Source organism: Trachurus trachurus (genome assembly GCF_905171665.1).
Source record: "Trachurus trachurus genome assembly, chromosome: 3".
NCBI classification, from domain to species: domain Eukaryota; kingdom Metazoa; phylum Chordata; class Actinopteri; order Carangiformes; family Carangidae; genus Trachurus; species Trachurus trachurus.
The window spans coordinates 16,275,890-16,294,372 of record NC_139893.1 but is presented as its reverse complement, the minus strand read 5'-3'; the positions used below and the strand labels follow the sequence as shown (position 1 = coordinate 16,294,372).

The window sequence follows — 18,483 nt, the reverse complement described above, 5'->3', positions numbered from 1 at the left end:
AACACCTCTACCTCCCTGACCTGCGCCATCACCAAACTCCTGCCTGATCTCCTCCCTCATCTGATGCAGTGAAATAGAAAAAAAACTCACCTTTTTAGAACATCTTTTAATATGCAACAATACTGCATTATTGCTTCCAGTTTAAGTGTGTTTTTGTGCCAATTTGAACTCCTCAAAAGAGAAACGCCCTAAATAAAAACTACCACTAGCACTACTATTATCATTATTATTGTTGTCAATATTATTGTTGTTGTTAACATTATGATTAATATGTTTTTATTACTGTTGTTGTTATTAGGCTACTATCATTGTCACTATTTTTTATTTCTATTAGCCTATAATAACCACTTCCAAAGAGGACGGTGGCCTTGGAGCATCTGCATCCCGGGAGTCATCCAGCCTGTAGGGGGCGACAGACAGCAGCTCTTGTCTGTCCCCAGTAGCTACGTCACTTCCACCATCACAAATGGACCAAGGACTTTAACTTTGAGAGGCAACTGTCTGGGTGACAGCTGACATAAACACTCTTCTTGTTCGTAGTTTTAGGATGAACACCTCCCTGAAGCACTGGAAGGAGGCGGCCACTCTCATTCTAGCCGCGGGGCAACGGCTCGGCGCGGACGGCTTATCGTCCAGGACTCGGGGGGTCTGCCCCTGCCCCTCCGGAGGGTCTCACCTGCCGCTCAGGTCCGCCTTCGACTACAACGTTTTGTTGCTGAAGCGAAGCAGTAAAAGTGGATTCATGCCCAACGCGTATGTGTTCCCCGGGGGCATGGTGGACTCGTCGGACTTTTCCCACGAGTGGCTGGACATATTCAAGTCTTTCAGGAACTCTCCCAGTTTCGGTTTGAGAAGTGTCAAACAACCGGCGGAGACCAGACCTCCTATCTTCGCCACGGACCGGCTGAAACTGGGCTCTCCGATCCCGGGAGAGGTGGCCTTCAGGATCTGCGCCCTGAGGGAGACGTTTGAGGAGTCCGGGGTGCTGCTGGTTGTGTCCAAACAGGAGCGGGAGAGGAGTTTGTTGGAGGACAGGTGTGATAAAGCGAGCGAGCTGGGCGGCGGTGAACTGACCAGGTGGAGGGCTCTGGTCAACCAAAACCCCTCCAACTTCATCAGGATGTGCAGGGAGCTGGAGGTGTTGCCCAACATCTGGGCTTTACACGAGTGGGGCAACTGGCTGACTCCCGTGGGCCGATACGGTGTGACCCGCTTTGACACGGCTTTCTTCATCTGCTGCCTGCAGGAAACCCCGCACACACTGCAGGATGAGAAGGAAATAGTGCGCTTCCAGGTGAGCCAGGGGTCAACATCAGAGTGCTTTGTTTTAGGAATAGGCTACAGTTATCCTATTAAAAAAATAGACACACAATGAAGCAATTAGGCTATGTGGTCACTGGTCACATAACAACAACAACAACAACACATAACGATGAATAAAACTGGTCAGTGCCAATTCTGGTAAATAATAATTTAGAAGAGGACTGAGCATGTTTATGAGGAGAAAACTTATCCTAAATCCTTTTCCCAAACTACTCGATATTGTTTAATGCGTATTTGACTAGTTCCAACCAGTTGAAGGACATTAAGGTGACATTGTCCTATCATAATCATCAACATAGATAGACAGTAACAGTTTGTTGGGAAGAAATGGTCAACTAATTGTTAAAGCAGACATACAAAACTGTGCAAATTAAGTCCTGGAGACGTCAGTGTTGAAAATCTTCTGGTTGCTTGTGTCAAAAGTTTCCTGCTGCTCATATAACAGCAAAATGAACAGGAGTCTTTGCATAAAATTTCAGCTATTAAATAGCTATTAAAATCTGTATCCTTTGTGTGCCAATTGTACAAAAACTGTGTACCATTTGTTGCTAATTTCAGTTGATCAAATGAATGAAGAAAAAAAAGAATATTCTATTATAATGTACAATTTGAAGTTTGAAACTAAAGGGAAAATACTCTCTCTCTCTCTCTCTCTCTCTCTCTCTCTCTCTCTCTCTCTCTCTCTCTCTCTCTCTCTCTCCTTTTCAGTGGTCCACACCGTCAGAGGTCCTGCAGAGCTACCAGGCACAGGAGCTGTGGATTGCCCCCCCACAGTTCTATGAGCTCAGCCGCATGTGCCGCTTCCCGCTGCTGAAGGACCTCCACAACTTTTCCAACCAGCGTGCCACAGAGGGCTGCGAGCAGTGGCTGCCTGTTCTCCACTCAAAAGATGAACACTACGTATCACTGCTGCCAGGTACAGTAGCTGATTCTCTGCTCCATCTGATGCACATCCAGACCAGCTGCCAAATATGCTCAGCTGTTGTTTCATGAATTAGTGGTATCTCGCAGAGAGGTTCACAGGAAAAAAACCATAAATCATTCAATATTTCCTTCCATAAGTAACAAAAATGATAGGGGGTGTGATTTAATTAGCTCTGTGATGGTTTTAGAGGTGCTGATCTAAAAGATATTTGCTCTTGTTTTTAATATAATGCGTGACTGTGAGGTGATGGTCTGAATATTTATACTCTGAGATATTGTTATAGATGGCCAATGTGATTTGTTTGATAAGTCATCAAAGCTTCATAATTTTCTCATTCCCTGTGTCTTTGTCTGCTATTTTCTTCTGCATTCTTGGGCTCTCCACTGTTTCCAGGTGACAAACTTTACCCATCGGACACTTCAGGAAAGATTCAAGTGGATTCAAGCACAGACTCTCAGCTGGAGGATCCTCAGGAGAACTCGGCACTGCACCGCATTGTGATCTTGAATCCATACAGCACAACTCTACAGATCACCATCACACCCAGGTACAAGCACCTGCTGCCGGTTCTCCAACCAGATTTGTCACGTGACTCAAAGAGTCAGCTCTGACTTGTCCCGACACCCTAACATATTCACTTTTTTATTGTAAAACCTTTTTATTGACGAATAAGCTATGATTTGTTTTCTTGGGTCAAACCTCTAGTCTTGTCCTCTGTTTTGTTTTTCTCGAATGGAATTGCTGTGGACGGTCACATTTTGTCAACACTGCACAGTATCACAAATTTACCTCAAGAGGCCTTAAAGTGAAATTGTGGAAGACGCTACAGTGGCTATATTTAACAAAACATGTAAAATAGAACGAAATATTGTGGACTACCTGGATAACAAATTATGGACTGTGAACAAACACGAAGATCATGACTTGAAATGATAATGAGAAACTTCCAGCCTCAATGGATGAAAGCCTGGAAAGGAAGACAGACTGCACAAACGCACAAAATCCAAAAACTGATCCGTTACATGGGACTCCTGGATAAGATCCTCACACAGAACATGTGGAATGGGGCTTTGACAACCACAAGAGGGGGAGAGAGGTCCCAGGATGGCCAGTGGTCCAGCACACAGAGCCTGAGTGAAGAGAGATAGAGACAGGGAGAGAGAGAGGCACGCAGCCTGGATGCTTAATGTGCTTGAAGTGAAGTGATTGCTAATGGCCTTACCGTGCACAGTGTGCACAGGACTGCTAGTTTTGGGTTTAACCCAGATACTCATTTCTGGGTTGGTTCACTTTCACTCTGTGTTCGTGTGAGCTTCTGGGCTTTGTCTTGATTAAAAGAGCTCAAATATGACAGTTGCATTTTTGATTTTGTTGTTAGCTGTTATCGGTGTGGAAGAGCTGGGAGGGGGTTGTTTAGGAACCATGTCTGGCTCACTCATTTAGCGTTTTTACATTTGAGTTGTTTTCAAACTATACAGAAAATAATGATATAGCCATTTCATTTTCATCAAATTAAGTTTGTAACCATAGTAACTGTCTAACGACCAAATATATCAAAGGGATTTATGAAAAGCATCCACAGTTAATAGAGTGTGTGTGTGCGTGTGTGTGTTTTGGTGGTCCTCCTCTGTGGGAGTGCACATGTCGGTGGTGGAGGCTCTGTAGGACTTCCACCACTGCCCCTTCGGGAGTCTTCCCTGCTCACAGCAGTGTTCATGGCAAATTAAGAAATAATCTCTGTTAAATGGGTTGTACCCTGTGTCTGCCATTTACGAGGTAATTCATTATTGAACACATCGATTTATTCATTATTAATTGGTTCTTTTTGTTGATAATGTCTCAAACAGCTGTCTCCACGTCCTATGATGGTTTGTAATTTGCTTGTGGAAACACATCAGGGCTAAATTGAGAGGAAGACGTCAAATAATGAGTCTAAAGGGCACTTGATAAATTTCACATAACGCTATTACAGAGCATCATGGTAGCTGTAGATGCAGTCACAACATTTATGTACCATCACTGGTCACCATATAGTTCAATAACACTAATAAACCTTCTGCTCTTTTGTGAATGTGCAGGCTTTATGTCTATGTTGATGACCTTTAAGTGTATCTACAGATGTTGTGTGTAAATCAGCAGGAAGAAGCTAAACCAGAAAGGAAGTTTGACAAACGGAGAGAAGAAGCAATAGAGGCATGCTGCAGAGATTGAGTCTATAGATTTTGGATTTATCTGAATCATTTAAAGGTGTACAGAAATGGCCGTTTGTCCTGTTTGTTGCGCCGAGTTGTCACGAGCTGCAACACGAGTTTACCCGAGTAAGGAAAACGAATTTGATTGGTCGTTATCGAGCGGGCGGGATATTCAAAGCTTGGGGCGAGACCGAGCTCCGTGTGTGTGTGCGTGTCTCAGACGTTTGAATGACGGATGACGGATCCAATATCAGTGGCTGGTGAATCGTGTACAGGCTGACGTATAATCCATGCGCCTGCATTATCCAATGCGGAAAAAAAAATACACACTTTCATCCCGGATTTACTCAAAAATAGAATTTTGCACAAAGTTTGGCCTACATCGTCTGAAAGATGAGTTATCACATTAATTTTTTGATCCAGAGTGGGCTCAAGTTCAGTTTTCTTTTCTGTACACCTTTAACAATAAGATCAAACATGTCACTCTGACCTACTTGAAACATGTTCTCCTAATGCAATAAACATTGTGACACATTTTGACCGTGTGCATGAGAAAACATGTCTCCTGTCCTCACACCACATGTCTGTGTGTGTGTTTGTGTAGGATGGTGGTGTCACAGAGGGGTTGAGTTGAAAAAACACTGTTCAATCCTCTCTGCTGTTTGCGTTGGAGAGTCCATTGAGGGTTTCCATGGCAACCCACAGCCTTGGAAACCCACTATCTTCGTCCAGATGAGGTGATGATGCAGTGGTCTGTCTCTGCCAAGTGTGCAGCTCGTCTCTCAGTGAACCAGTCTGCTCAGTTTATTTGTTCCCAAGCGACGGAGAGAAGCAAATAACTGTCTCGCTTTATACACAAGTGCAAACAAAAGGCTTCCAAATAACCACAGAGAAAGTGGATTTACTCACCTGTGAAGGGTAAATTTTTATACCTAATGAGACTCATACTATAAAACTTTAATGCTGCAGCTATTTTGGGAAGCTTGCATAACAGAGATTGCAACAAAATCATTTTAGCGCGCCGGAAAGAGTCTCCAAGTTGCATTAAAGTAATACTTTTGCGTGTGCAAGCGCGAGGGACAAATTTTAAGTGTTTTTGGAGGCTTTATCTCTTTCCCCTGTTTCAGTCTCCTTCCTTTCTTCCTCATGTTTTATTAACCGCCTTTTTATATTTTTGGATTCTCTGGATGACAATGTAAGTCTGTGGTGAATTTCAAGTGGTTCATGACTCACTGCAAAGTAGAGCTCAGAGCCCCTGTGAAATGACAACGAGGATAAACAAGATGTCAGAGATCTTACTGTGAGTTAAGTGTGAGCATAGCATGCCACTGATTTCCGTGCATCAAACTCCTGTCCCCCCCAAAATAATCTGCTCGACTGTGTGGCTGCTTCAAGGAGTCGAGCTATCTTTTTACGTTGTTCCTCACATTTTTTTCGAATCTCAAAGGGCTGAGAGGAGGCAGACAAGAAGGTATTAAAGATAAAACACAGAGAAGGGCATCTGAGTGACCTGCACACATTAAATGTCCCCAAATGACTGCTTGTTCCATCAGCACCTTGAATATTTTACACTCGCCAGTATTTTTAGGCCAAAGAAAAATGTCTTTTTCTATTCTCATCTTTTTTTCTTTTTTTTTCTTTCTTTTTTTTTTTTTTTTTTTACAGTAAATCCATTACTCCCACATGGAGTCAGACCTCTGCTTCGAGGGGAACTGCTGTAATTAAATGTAATCCTGCAAGATTTCTATAGACCTTCACTGCCTGGAACTGAGGCTGGATGTTCTTTAAATGCTAGGAAACTATTTCCTGTATAACCTCCTCAAGAATGAGGGGAGGGGATCATTACAGTGAGTCTATAGCTCATTGGATGTGCAATTGTTGAGCTGCAAGCAGTGATAATGTTAACATATTTTTCATTACAATTCACAATACAGCCATGAATTTAAAAAAAAATCATTTGTAAAATGATAATGACAACATGTCTTCCATCAGATGTGCTGTACATCAGAAGAGACAAACCAGCATCCTTAGAGATAGAGTAACATCTCAACATCTCTTCTATTGTTATTGACCACTTTTCACTTTTCATATACTGACAATCTTTGAACAGTGATGGGGTGGGGTTTTAATCTACTACCGTTGTAAACTGCATTTTACTATGGAATTTGAGATAATAGTCGTTTATTTGGACTGTATAGCCCATTTCTAATTTTGAAAATGATGTGGGCCTTACAGGACACAATTGCAAACTACTTGTGTCCTGCAAGAACCACAAAGATTTGTCTGAAATAAATGCTGAGTACAAGGCTGTGAAAAGGGGGAAAAACACATCTTGAACATGCACAATTATTTTTGTTTCACTAATTGGAATATGATTTAGGTTATTGTGAGCTGGCAGACAGTCTTTGGTCTGTAGACAGCCAACTGCTGGAACAATCTGTGTTCATCCATTGCCCAGAACAGCCCCACCCCACCCCCATCCCCGCCTACACCTAACGGCTACGGTACACTATTGGCTTTAGCTCACCTATATGTACCCTTCCAGAAATACCCTCAAAGACTCTTACAACTAAAACCATTATGGAGTTAAAGTATCTGTGCTAGTCTCCTTTCCACTTTAAATCAACCACTATTTTAACTGGGTGGTTACGTCTAAGATTATAATCCTCTACTTAAAATACCTCTGAGCACATCTGATATTTGCAGTCAAACTGGGCTAAAACCATTAGCTTACACTCAAAATAAATATCCCAAAGCCTCACACATAAGAGAAAAAAGTAATTTGCTTCTTGCATGGCCATTGTTTTCTGCAAAACCTGCTTTGGGGCATTATCCTGTAAAGCACCCGCATAACTATTTCTTCAAACTACAAGCATGTTTTTGAGTGTGTTTCAAAATTTTATTATAATAAATATACTTGATTGTATATACATTATCTGTCACAGCAGTAGACTGTATGTACAAACTCTCTATTCACATGTTTCAATGTTTACATTCAACACTGTTTGCAAGAAAAACCCTGTAAAGGAACATGAACAGGCTTACAGTGAACGGGTGCATTATTAAAAGACTGTGGAAGTCTCTTAGGTCCAAAGGCTCTCATGTAGCACATTGTGATTTGATGCAACAAAGTAAGATGCAAGCCTACTGCAGTCTGGCTATACAGATTTTTTTTTTTCGTATAATCTATTAAAAGTGTGCTAACAAGTGTGGAGGACAGTGCAGATTTGCTCACACCCAGCCTGTGTGATGTGAGTAAAGGTTAACTGTAACAGTGGCTCTATTGGTTACATTACCCTACTTTTCTGACTAGATGCCCCCTACCCAGGCTCCTTTGAACACATCTGACTTTGCTGGATTGAAATCATAAATTCAAAGCATCAATCAGCAGCACATCAGGGGGAATACTTAACAGTAGGCTACATTTATGCTTGAGCTTTTCCACTAATCCACTTGGATTACGTGTTGTTTATATCATCCTGATGGCCAGACACTGTCACGTAATTTTATGTCTTTTTATCCCCCCCCCCCCCCCCCCCCCTCCTCCTCCAAAAATACACGACCCATTGGCCTTTTCAAAATACTTATTTGTGCATCCATTCTCCCCCGGTGGCTATGTTGTTCTACATTGTATCTAGTGCAACTCCTCAACTCCACCGAATACATTCACAAATCCGAGAAAGATTAATAACTTGTCCACATTTTTTCAGCTCCCCGAGCTCCACAAACAGCTCGTGCGGGGCTGCTGGCTCTGTAACCCACGGTGGCGCTTCCGTGGGCCGCCTCGCAGGATGTCCATCAGGGGGAGGGGGGGACAGTTCAGGACATATTGATCACCAAATATCCTAGAACCCCGGCGACAGTAAGGATGACAATGAACATAAACAAAGCGCACATTGGTGCAAACCCAGAGCCCCTGCTGCCTCCAGCTTCCTCCTCTTTTGGCTCCTCTTCGCAGATGGAGATGACACCCACGGAGGAATTTCCGACACTCATGTTGGACTTGAGCTCCGCTCCTGCTTCCTGCTTCGCCTCGACGGCCCACGGCGCCACCTGCACCTTCATCTCCATCTCCTCCATCATCTGGCTCACCTGGGAGATCTCGGACTGCAGTTCCCGCAGGTCCGCCGTGTCGATGTTGCTGTCCGCCTCGTACTTCATGTTCTGCACGCTCATGGCCCGGGCCGCCACGGTGCTGGTGCTGCCGGTCATCCCCGTCTGGATCAGGTGTCTCGTCGGCACCTTGAGGGGGAAATCCTGCCCTATCTCCAGGGACCGTTTCATGTCCACCTCCAAGAGCTCCATGCTGCTGGAGAACAGCACCCATAGGCGCTCGTACTCGGCGCGGTCCTCTTTGCTGATGGTCTTATCTTTTAACAGAGAGGTCAGTTTAGTCCTGTTGGCCACGGCCAGCTCCTGGGCCTTTTTGCGGGTCCTCTTCAGCTCCTCTCGCAGGTTCTGCGAGTCCGAGGTGCTTCCGAGGGCGATAACCAAATGCCTGTAGCAGGCGGTCACTTTGTTCAAAGCGTCCAGCATTGTTTTGCACTCCTCTTTCCCCATGATTGCTGAGAAAAAAACAACAACAACCTGAGCCTAAATCCTCTCCAAAATGATGAAATAATAACCCCCCAAGAAACAGGCTTGAGGAGAAATTGCGAGCTGTCAGCAACTGTGCTTAGACGTTGTCCCTAGTTGAGTTTCCACTGGGATCACACCCCCAGCTCTGCAAATCCCCTCAGCGCACTAGTCAGAGCAAATGCCTTTCTATCCATGCTCTTTCCTGTCTGCAAGCAGGCACAGAGAGCAGCTTAGAAATTAATGCGTCCGCTATGGCTGTACACTCACTACCTTTGCGCTTCACCACTCGAGATCAAACAGCGCCGGAGCTCCTCTCCTGCAGGATGGAAGCAGATGAATGTGAAACAATCCAAACCTCTTCACCTCCCCCTCGCCTCTCTCCCTCTCCCTCTCCCTCTCTCTTTCTTTTTTTTATGAGACCACGATCCAGATTCAGCAACAGGTGTCAAAACATCCGCCTCAGTGCCTCGCGTAGGGGAAAACGATGCCTTTCGCGTCAGCAGCTTAAAATAAGTCCATAAATGTTGAAAGATGTGAGGCGGCTGGGAAAATGGAGATCTCCATTCAGAGTTAAAAAGCAGAAAAGAGCGCCTCGGGTTCAGGAGCGTCCATGGACCTGGGAGCGAGAGCAGCCTTTGTGTTTTGGTTGTGGTTATAGTGTTAATCTGTACATGGGGAGCTGTCCAATTCAGCACCCAATCGATGATGTTTAAATACCAGTAAGCGCCTTCTGTGGTCACATGTGCGCACTAAACAGAGCCATTCAGCGACAGGCAGGGAAACAAAGCAGCCACACTCCCATTGGCTTGCTGGCACAGTAAATGCGTCCCGTCATTGGCTGCTCTCTCCCGAAGGTGGGCGGGGCCGTGTTGCCTGTCTGCGCGAGATGTCAAATCACGAAAACCCTAACCTATCTGTCATTTGTCATGGGGGGGCATCCCTGCATGGGTTGACAGCTACATTTCCGGAGACAAGTGAAGCGGAGGCTGATGGCTGACAAGATGCTAACTAGGCTGTGATGTAGAGATTCAGGGCTGCAGAAGGAGAACAGCTTTAACAGCAGGAACAACTGTTGTCAGTGCTCTCTTCTCATGTCATTACATTTTCGTTTACTAGATTTTGCACAAGTATAACAACTCACATAGTCATTCCTTTCTGTGTTCAGCATAGTTGCATCCCTCACAGCCAATTAGACAAGCAACACAGTCTACAGCCAGCCCAGCGTGGAGGAGGCCTGTTGTTGCACACATTGTGGGTTGGATAATGTGTTCTTTACCTTGTTGAATCCTGCTGTGTGGAGAGGTGAGAGGCAGATAAGGCTGTGCTGTGTTTGCTTGGTTTGCTCTTTTTGCATTATTGAAGCGGATGGGGCCTAATGATCCAGTCACTGCGGTGTCAAACTAATGGACTGAAGAGTAGAGGATGTCTGAAGAACTGAGGCTTGTTTGTTTCGCATAAGAGAGCATCTGCTCTGGCATGTGGATTTATTTAGGCCTATTTCCCCTTATGTAGCTCTTTAACTTATTGAAATGTCATGCGTATAACTCAGTTTTGCACATTATAACATTCATCCTGTCTCCCCCATTACACAAGATGAATTTGATCTTTCTGTATGCCTCTGCTCTTGGGATGCAAAATCTATATATTGGAAGCAATAGCAAATAGGACATGGTGAGTGATTCATAACAAATTATCAGTCAGAGTCAGATGTTTTGCTAAGATCTTTGCAAATAAAGCTTTTTTCCTTTAAATGTGTTTCCATGGCAACCTCTCACCTGCTGGCAGGTGCTCCTCAGTTATTTCTCCACAAGGTATTGAGTTACTGATGGCACAGTCAATTATCAGCAGTCGTGCTCTTCTCTTCTCGTGTCGTATTCAGTCTTTTGTCCACAGAGACATTCATGAGAGGCAGATGGATCGATTCAGGAAATTATGTGAATGATTGGATGTAGCGGGAATGTATTTTGAGAGCTATAGTTTCTTGCTTGGTTTTATAAGACTGTTGAAATCATAATGCGGATTTATTTAGTTGAATGTTACATAATGTGGCATTTCATTGTTTTCAAAAGTAGCAATTTGCAGCAACTCTTTTCCTGAATTTTAAAATGGCAAAATCTGCTAAAATCTGGGAGAACTTTGGCCTGTTGACAATTACAAATTTTGAAATTTGTGACTATTCAATCTCAAATTCGTCATCTTTAACGTGGAACTGGCAAAATTGAAGGATTACTCCGTAAAATTGGCCACAGTGTCTGTCTGCTGGCGCTGCTATAATAAGCTTGCTGGTAAGCTGGTTTGTTGGATTCAGGTGCCAAGATGAGTCAGACATGCCGTGGTCTGATTGCTCTATAGTGAGCACATTATCAAAAACTCAATGTGATTTCCTGTAGGGGGTCCCTGTGGTTTGCTGTTACACAGAGAAAACAAGTAGATAGGGAGCAGTTCCAGATATTCTTCTGTTTACGCTGTTGGAATGAAACTCACCTGAGCTACCGGTATGTGCCCAAAACCACCAGTGGATTACTGCTTTTCATTAATGCTTTTAATGTGCAGGAAACTGACAACATCTAATACTTTCATTACAAACAAAGCTGGAAAAATACTGATGGTGTTATTAGATTGCAGTTACGAGGTCAGTGGATCAATTCAGGCTTCAGTTCTTCTGAACCTTCTCAAAGGTGTCATATGTGACTTTTCTGTATTCCAATGTCTAAAAAGTAGGGCTATGTCATATATTTTGTTAAGTCGAGTTGTGGTAAAACTAAATTTTAATCAAGCTAAGCGTCATTTGTTTGTTTTTTTAAACATTTTTACACTAGGCTACACCTTTTAAATATACAGTATTTTTAACTGGAATAAGGTTTTTGGTCATAGGACATCTGGATCATAAATTAAAAGAAAACTCCCCAGACCTCCTGTATCCTCTGACACTATTTTACCCGTTTTAATCACCTGGTGGATTTGTTTTGGAGAGGAAGACCCTCTGCAGAAAATTCAACACTTCAGCTGACACTGAGGGGATCCACACTATACCTGATTTTAATGACAGCAAAGGTGAAGACAGCAGCTCCCATGATCCCACACAACTTAATGATATCAATAAATTCCAACTATTGAGTGACTCCTAACAGCAGAAAATTAAATTGGCCATGTGAAAGGTACTTTGAATGAAACTTTAAATGAGACATGGCAGTTCAGGTTGTTAGATGAACTTTTGGGGTGGCAGACTGTGTTAAAATGACATCATTATCAAACAACACGAAATGCTGCATAAACCAACCTATTCCACTGCTGTGACATTTGTAAATGGGGACAGACTGATCTGTGTTCATAACAGGAACCCACAGACTGGTTTTTGTTTCACGTTTTAAAGTGCAAAGCACCCAGCTCACTGAGCACAGCTGGCTATTAACCTTCAACCTAGTGAATACAAATTGTGCCACAAAATATGTCTTTCATAAAACCTAAACCACAGTCTCATGTTCAGGTTCAGGTTCATCTTCCTTTCTGATATATTTGGAAATATTCAACTTCAAAAATATCAATAAATTAAAAAAAACACATAATGGCATACGACACTTCACGCTGTCCTGAAATTAGAATAAATGTATGCTCAGATAAGACATGTCGTGACAACATCAAGAGCAAAAGCACCCTCAGGGTTAAGAGGTTAAGATGAAGAGGAAATCAAAGGAAAGCAAAATGACTTATAGAGGTGGGGGGTCGACAAGTGATGCTATAAAATGATCTACAAACTCTATAATCCAGATTAGAAGGTTGCTAAAGGTCCTGGGATTAGCAGTATAATGCTCGCTAATGTATCTTTTAATGGAGGGTTCGTCTCTCTCTCGAGCATTTTCATCATATGGAATCAATGGTTTTAGGCAGGAAATGGAGCCCGCTGGCACTCACTAGTGTGAGATAATGGTCTGAAGGGGACAGACATAAAGATGTTTCCCCTTGAAGCGCAATAATGCCCTGAGCAAACACATTTGAAAGTTTTGAATAACCTCTGTTAGATCTCCTGATAATCCCAGTCAAATGTTCCTGCAATGACTGCACGTTCCTCCAACATTAACGTATGCTTTCCAGGTGAGTGAGTGAGTGAGTGAGTGAGTGAGTGAGTGAGTGAGTGAGTGAGTGAGTGAGTCTCACATCTGCTGAACTTGAGTGAGTGAGTGAGTGAGTGAGTGAGTGAGTGAGTGAGTGAGTGAGTGAGTGAGTGAGTGAGTGAGTGAGTGAGTGAGTGAGTGAGTGAGTGAGTGAGTGAGTGAGTGAGTGAGTGAGTGAGTGAGTGAGTCTCACATCTGCTGAACTTGAGTGAGCGAGTGAGTGAGTGAGTGAGTGAGTGAGTGAGTGAGTGAGTGAGTGAGTGAGTGAGTGAGTCTCACATCTGCTGAACTTGAGTGAGTGAGTGAGTGAGTGAGTGAGTGAGTGAGTGAGTGAGTGAGTGAGTGAGTGTCCAGAACTAGATCAGCACCTCTGTGGCCTGCCTATGTGTAATCTTACATGATCACGAAAAGCTGACTTGACGTCTTCCTACTAGTGTTGGAGCAAAAAAAAAAAAAAAAAAAATCCCTTAAAAGCCAATGGATTTTGACTGAGCCTCAGATTTAGATTTGGAAACGTGTTGTTTTAAGTGGTTTGGGTGAATAGAGAGGCAGACGGGTGAAGGAGCCTAGAGGTGGAGGTTGTTTGTGTGGAAGTATGAGGAAGAGTCAGCCAGTTAGAAACAGAGGCAGAGCACTGGGGAGAGAGGGAGAGATAGGGGCGGTGAGGGGGGGGGGGGGGGGACAGAGAGAACCAGAGAAAGAGGAAGTCTGTCTTTGTTGAATTATTGATGTACCTCATCCACTATGTGGTCTCTTACACAGCGCAGCACGCAGCAGTGGGGTGAGCCGTGAGTCACGCCTCAACTCCACGAAGGTCCAGACTGAGGAGGTTCTCCACTCAACCTTGATTTGACACACACACACACACACACACACACACACACACACACACACACACACACACACACACACACACACACACACACACACACACACACACACACACACACACACACACACACACAATAATGTTCCCAGTTGCCTCCCCGTGAAAAGGGGTACTAAAGTTACCATAAAAGCTCTTATATAAACTTTGTATTGATTGTGGAAATTTTGATAGCACTCAGGAAGAGTGGTGTGTATGTCTGAACTTTTGCTCTCCCAAAGATCTAATCAAGATAAATAATCCTCCAGCCCTTCTGAAGCTCGGTTTTTATTTACAGTTTTTCTCGATTGCTAAGACACATTTCTCGAAAGCTTCTCTCATTTTCTCTAAACTGTGAACACAAACCCCCATTTTCAAGCTACATTCACAAAACCTCAGACTCTTCTTGCAAAACCAAACTTTCACCTCAAAACAGTTCAATCTGTGCCCAAAACTGAACTTTGTTGTCAAATCGTGCCCCGAGTCAATCAAAATTAAAAACACTACTGAGCAGCCACTAAACACTACATAGAAAAATAGAAAACACAATGATCAGCACATGAAGCTGTAGAAATAAATGTTTATCGTTCACTGTAGGCTAAATGCATGTTGCAAAACAAAAAACCTGTGCATTTACACTGTAGCACTTCTCTCCTTCCCTTTCTTTCACCCTCCTCCTTCCCTCTCCACATCCATTTCATCCCCTTTTCCTTCCTTCTTCTTTTTTCTTCCCAGTTCATCCCTCCCTCCCTCCATCATCCTTTCTTCCTTCACCCTGTCGTCTCTCATCTTCTCCTCTTGCAAAACAAAAAACCTGTGCATTTAGCACTTGTACATTGTACTGTAAAAAAAAAAAAAAAAAAGTACAAAAAACAGAAATCTTGTGCATTTACATGTAGCACTTGTACAGTACAAAAACAAACAGAAATCTTGTGCTTTTAGCACTTGTACACAGTAAGCCTACGTAAAAATAAAGTACAAAAATATAGAAATGAGAAGTGCACAACTCAGCCACAGCATCATTTCTCTGTACTGGATCAGGCCACAGGACTTCATCCTGAAGTACTACTTACAGTATATGTGCACTCACATCATTGGACACAAGTGTGATCAATTTTGAGTTGTTGTGTTCAACCGGTGAAACTTGTGCTTTACTTGTGTTTGACTTTTGCCACCTGTGCTCAGCATTATGCAACACAGGTGCATCACAATGAAAATGTGTTGGTAAGATGTGTCTAAACAGGTGAAAAGTGCTGATGGTTTTGCCAAAAGAGTGACTGATTCAATCAGTGGGTTCAGGCAACTGAGAATTTGGTTCAGACAACAGGGTTTAGTGTTTTAGCAATCGAGAAAAACTGTAACACATTGTATCTCATGTTTTAGTTGATTCAAAAACCGAAGTGATTGAACATTTAACAAATTGTGTGAGTATTTCCCAAGCACCTAGAAGCAGTCAGTAGAACGACAAATTAATGTTTTTATACATTTTGAACATGATTGCAATGTCTGGGAACATTTTGAAAGAAAAAGAAAAACATATTGCTATAGTCAATGTATCCACAGCTATACAGAATCAAATAAAGAACAAGTACACTCAATCGACAATGAAAAGCCAACCAGACCCAACCCAACATATGTGATTTATTAAAATGATATCATATCATGTATTTAATTCTCTCACAGTTCATGTCAAAACCAATTGCAGTATGGACAAAGCACAGAAGCTTGTAATAAGTGAGCTGTAAGTTTTTTATTTTATTTTTTTGCATTTAACTGAGATCAATTAGCTGTTTCAACTACTATCCTTATTAAATAACATGACCTAGATTTCCTGTTTCAGGTTTCAGGATTTACAGCCCTAATGAATGGGCTGGCACTAACGCATGGACGTCATTTTATTTTTATTTTTTAAGTAGAGTGGAATAAGCCTCTCTAGTGTACTGCAGTATATAGTACGCTCTCCATGCTAAATAAGGTGAGCCAAAAGGATCCCCGGCACCTGCTGGTTCAAGGCTTAGCTCTAATCCTGTCACATCAGGGTAGACTCTGGAGAATCCGAAGGAGGTTTGGCAAGAGTGAGTATGGATGCGGAACGACGTTAACATAACGGGCTAAGATCTGTGCCATTCACAGAATGTCTGTTAGAACAAATTCAGCCTACCCAGCTTGTGGGTTTTGTGTGTGTGTGTTGTTTGTGCGTGTGTGTGAAGGAGGTAACTGTTTGTCCAGTGGCTCCTCTCGCTGACGCCTTAATGTATTCTATTGTACCTGTTCCCTTTCTCCATTAAATGGAAGGCAGTGAAAGAAGGGATTAATGCACGTGTTAAAAAGATGGCCTTCACCAGCCTTTCAAAGGACATTCAACCGTGCCACAACAACAGACTCTAAGAGCTTTCTATATTTATTAAGAGACATACATGAGTGACCTCTTACAATCCTGAGATGTTATCTGTTACAGTTTTGTAATGCTTATTGCACACCAGCAAGGCGTTTGGTTATGTTCACCCTACAAGTAAACATAAAAAGAGAGTCAATGGCCTCGGCGGTGAAAGGTCGTGGCCCTTCTCTGTTTTACCCTTGCACTCTTAGAAAGGCCAACAGATTGCCCTGCTCAGAAAATCCCCTCTAAAAGGCTTCTGGGTTGGATGGCAGAGATAAGCCCTGTGCAAGGTTAGATACCATTCCATCATGGCCTGGGTCTGTGTCATTCTTCATACTACAAGAATCCCAAAGGTTAAAACATCTATGTATCTGCTTTGATTTTCAGTCAGTCAATGAGATAGTCAGTCCACCACCTCTCAGTCAGAGTTCAAAGGAGGATTTAAATGCATACATTTTTCTTGGATATTCACAGCATATAGACAGATGGTTGCAGTCACCCTGCTGCATTAGCAGAATTAGACAGTAAAAGGCACAAGGGTCATGTGATGTTTGAACTCAATGCCACAGAGAATTGCATAAAAGCAGATTTATAAATACCACATACTACAGCAATCAATGCCTTTATATAGAGATGACAGTAATGACAGTAAGACTCAGAAGAAATATATCTATCTATCTATCTATCTATCTATCTATCTATCTATCTATCTATCTATCTATCTATCTATCTATCTATCTATCTATCTATCTATCTATCTATCTATCTATCTATCTATCTATCTATCTATCTATCTATCTATCTATCTATCTATCTATCTATCTTCCCCTTCTTCCTGTCTCTCTCTCTCTTCCTCTTAACCACAAATAAACCAATGGCAGGTACATCATGTAAATCAAAACACCACGGCAGTTTCTCCTCGGGCATTTTTTTAAGAATTAATGAAGACTTTCCTGTTTTTTTATTTGAGCTATAAAAGTATTTCCCTGAAGTGGTAAATCTCTGTCTGCACCCTACTCAGACCTCATACAGTATGCCGTCAAAAGGAGAAGATGCAGAAATATTGAATTATATTCACTCATATTAATATTATGAGTTAGTTTGCTTATTTCTAATGGTTTGGAAGTTTGACAATTCATTATATCTAGCCTTCACCTTCTTATATAAAGCTACAGCTAGCACCTGGCTAGTTTAATATATGGGCAAACAGATCCAGCACCTCAGGCAGGCATAAAGTATTTGCTTTACAGTAATACCTCTGTTTCTCCAGGATTTGGAAAGAAGAAGAAGAGACAGTGTCAGTCTAGCTGACCCCTCTCTCACCCTCCCACCCTCTTTGTTGTTTTAATCAGCTAGAATCTTGTTTACAGACAAACAAGTCAATCTTCTCTCTCTGGAAAGGATAATAAAGGTTTCCCAGTATTTTGAGCAATTCATCTAAAAACTGGTGAATGTTTCATAGGATTTTCAAGAAACTTTTCTTTCTCATTGTAACCGGGGTTGAGTTTTATAACTTCTCCTCAACTGTGTCTTATCTTGTTCCCAAAGAATTGACTAGACTACAAACGGTGATCTAGCCTACCATCTTTACACATACCAATAAACACGAGTGTAATTGTCCTGATGAATCTGAGTGTTACACAACCCAGAGAGTAGATTACAATACATCATATCAATACGAAGTGGTTGGATGAGGTGCTAATGTGTGAGGCTGTGCTAACACATTCTTTAAACACCCATAACATCTTAATCTATCTGGGAAAATGCCAACAAGTGAGACTGCCCAGCTGTGGCCTTTGTTCCCAGGATGAGTGAAAATAAATCAGTCTCCACTTAGAGACAGATTTTTGTGCTTACGTTGATCTTGGGTTGTGTTATCCTGTTATAAACACTCCTTATTGCTCATCTTTTGCTTGTGTGTGTGTTTTTTTTAATCTCTCGCCCAACAAATGTGGACTATTTTTTCTCATCCCCTCTGATGTACGCAAAGTCCTGCATCTTCCTTCCCCCTTTTATTCCTGCACACACACATGGTGACAAGGGGACTAGCTATGGTCGCATCACATACTCGCCCCGAACCACTCTGCTCTCCACTCTACTTTGCTTCA

At 42.5% G+C, this 18,483-nt stretch overlaps 2 protein-coding genes across 2 annotated transcripts; one reads left to right on the top strand and one right to left on the bottom strand.

The window, feature by feature from the left end:
* Nucleotides 1-476: 476 nt before the first annotated feature.
* nudt19 (nudix (nucleoside diphosphate linked moiety X)-type motif 19) lies at nt 477-3,599 on the top strand. The gene is made up of 3 exons (XM_083994561.1): nt 477-1,294; nt 2,032-2,239; nt 2,642-3,599. The coding sequence occupies exons 1-3, from the start codon at nt 548-550 to the stop codon at nt 2,857-2,859; spliced, it is 1,173 nt and encodes a 390-aa protein (XP_083850687.1). The 5' UTR covers nt 477-547; the 3' UTR covers nt 2,860-3,599.
* A 4,660-nt stretch (nt 3,600-8,259) lies between these two features.
* Nucleotides 8,260-9,000, bottom strand: LOC311002979 (regulator of G-protein signaling 9-binding protein; the record flags this gene model as incomplete). Its single annotated transcript, XM_083994612.1, has 1 exon — nt 8,260-9,000. One exon carries the CDS (start codon nt 8,998-9,000, stop codon nt 8,260-8,262), a length of 741 nt encoding a protein of 246 aa, XP_083850738.1.
* Nucleotides 9,001-18,483: the final 9,483 nt, after the last annotated feature.

Coding starts and splice junctions, on each gene's coding strand:
- nudt19 (XM_083994561.1), top strand. CDS start 548: ATGAACACCTCCCTGAAGCACTGGAAGGAGGCGGCCACTCTCATTCTA. Junction 1,295..2,031: donor AGGAAATAGTGCGCTTCCAG/GTGAGCCAGGGG, acceptor TCTCCTTTTCAG/TGGTCCACACCGTCAGAGGT. Junction 2,240..2,641: donor CTACGTATCACTGCTGCCAG/GTACAGTAGCTG, acceptor CACTGTTTCCAG/GTGACAAACTTTACCCATCG.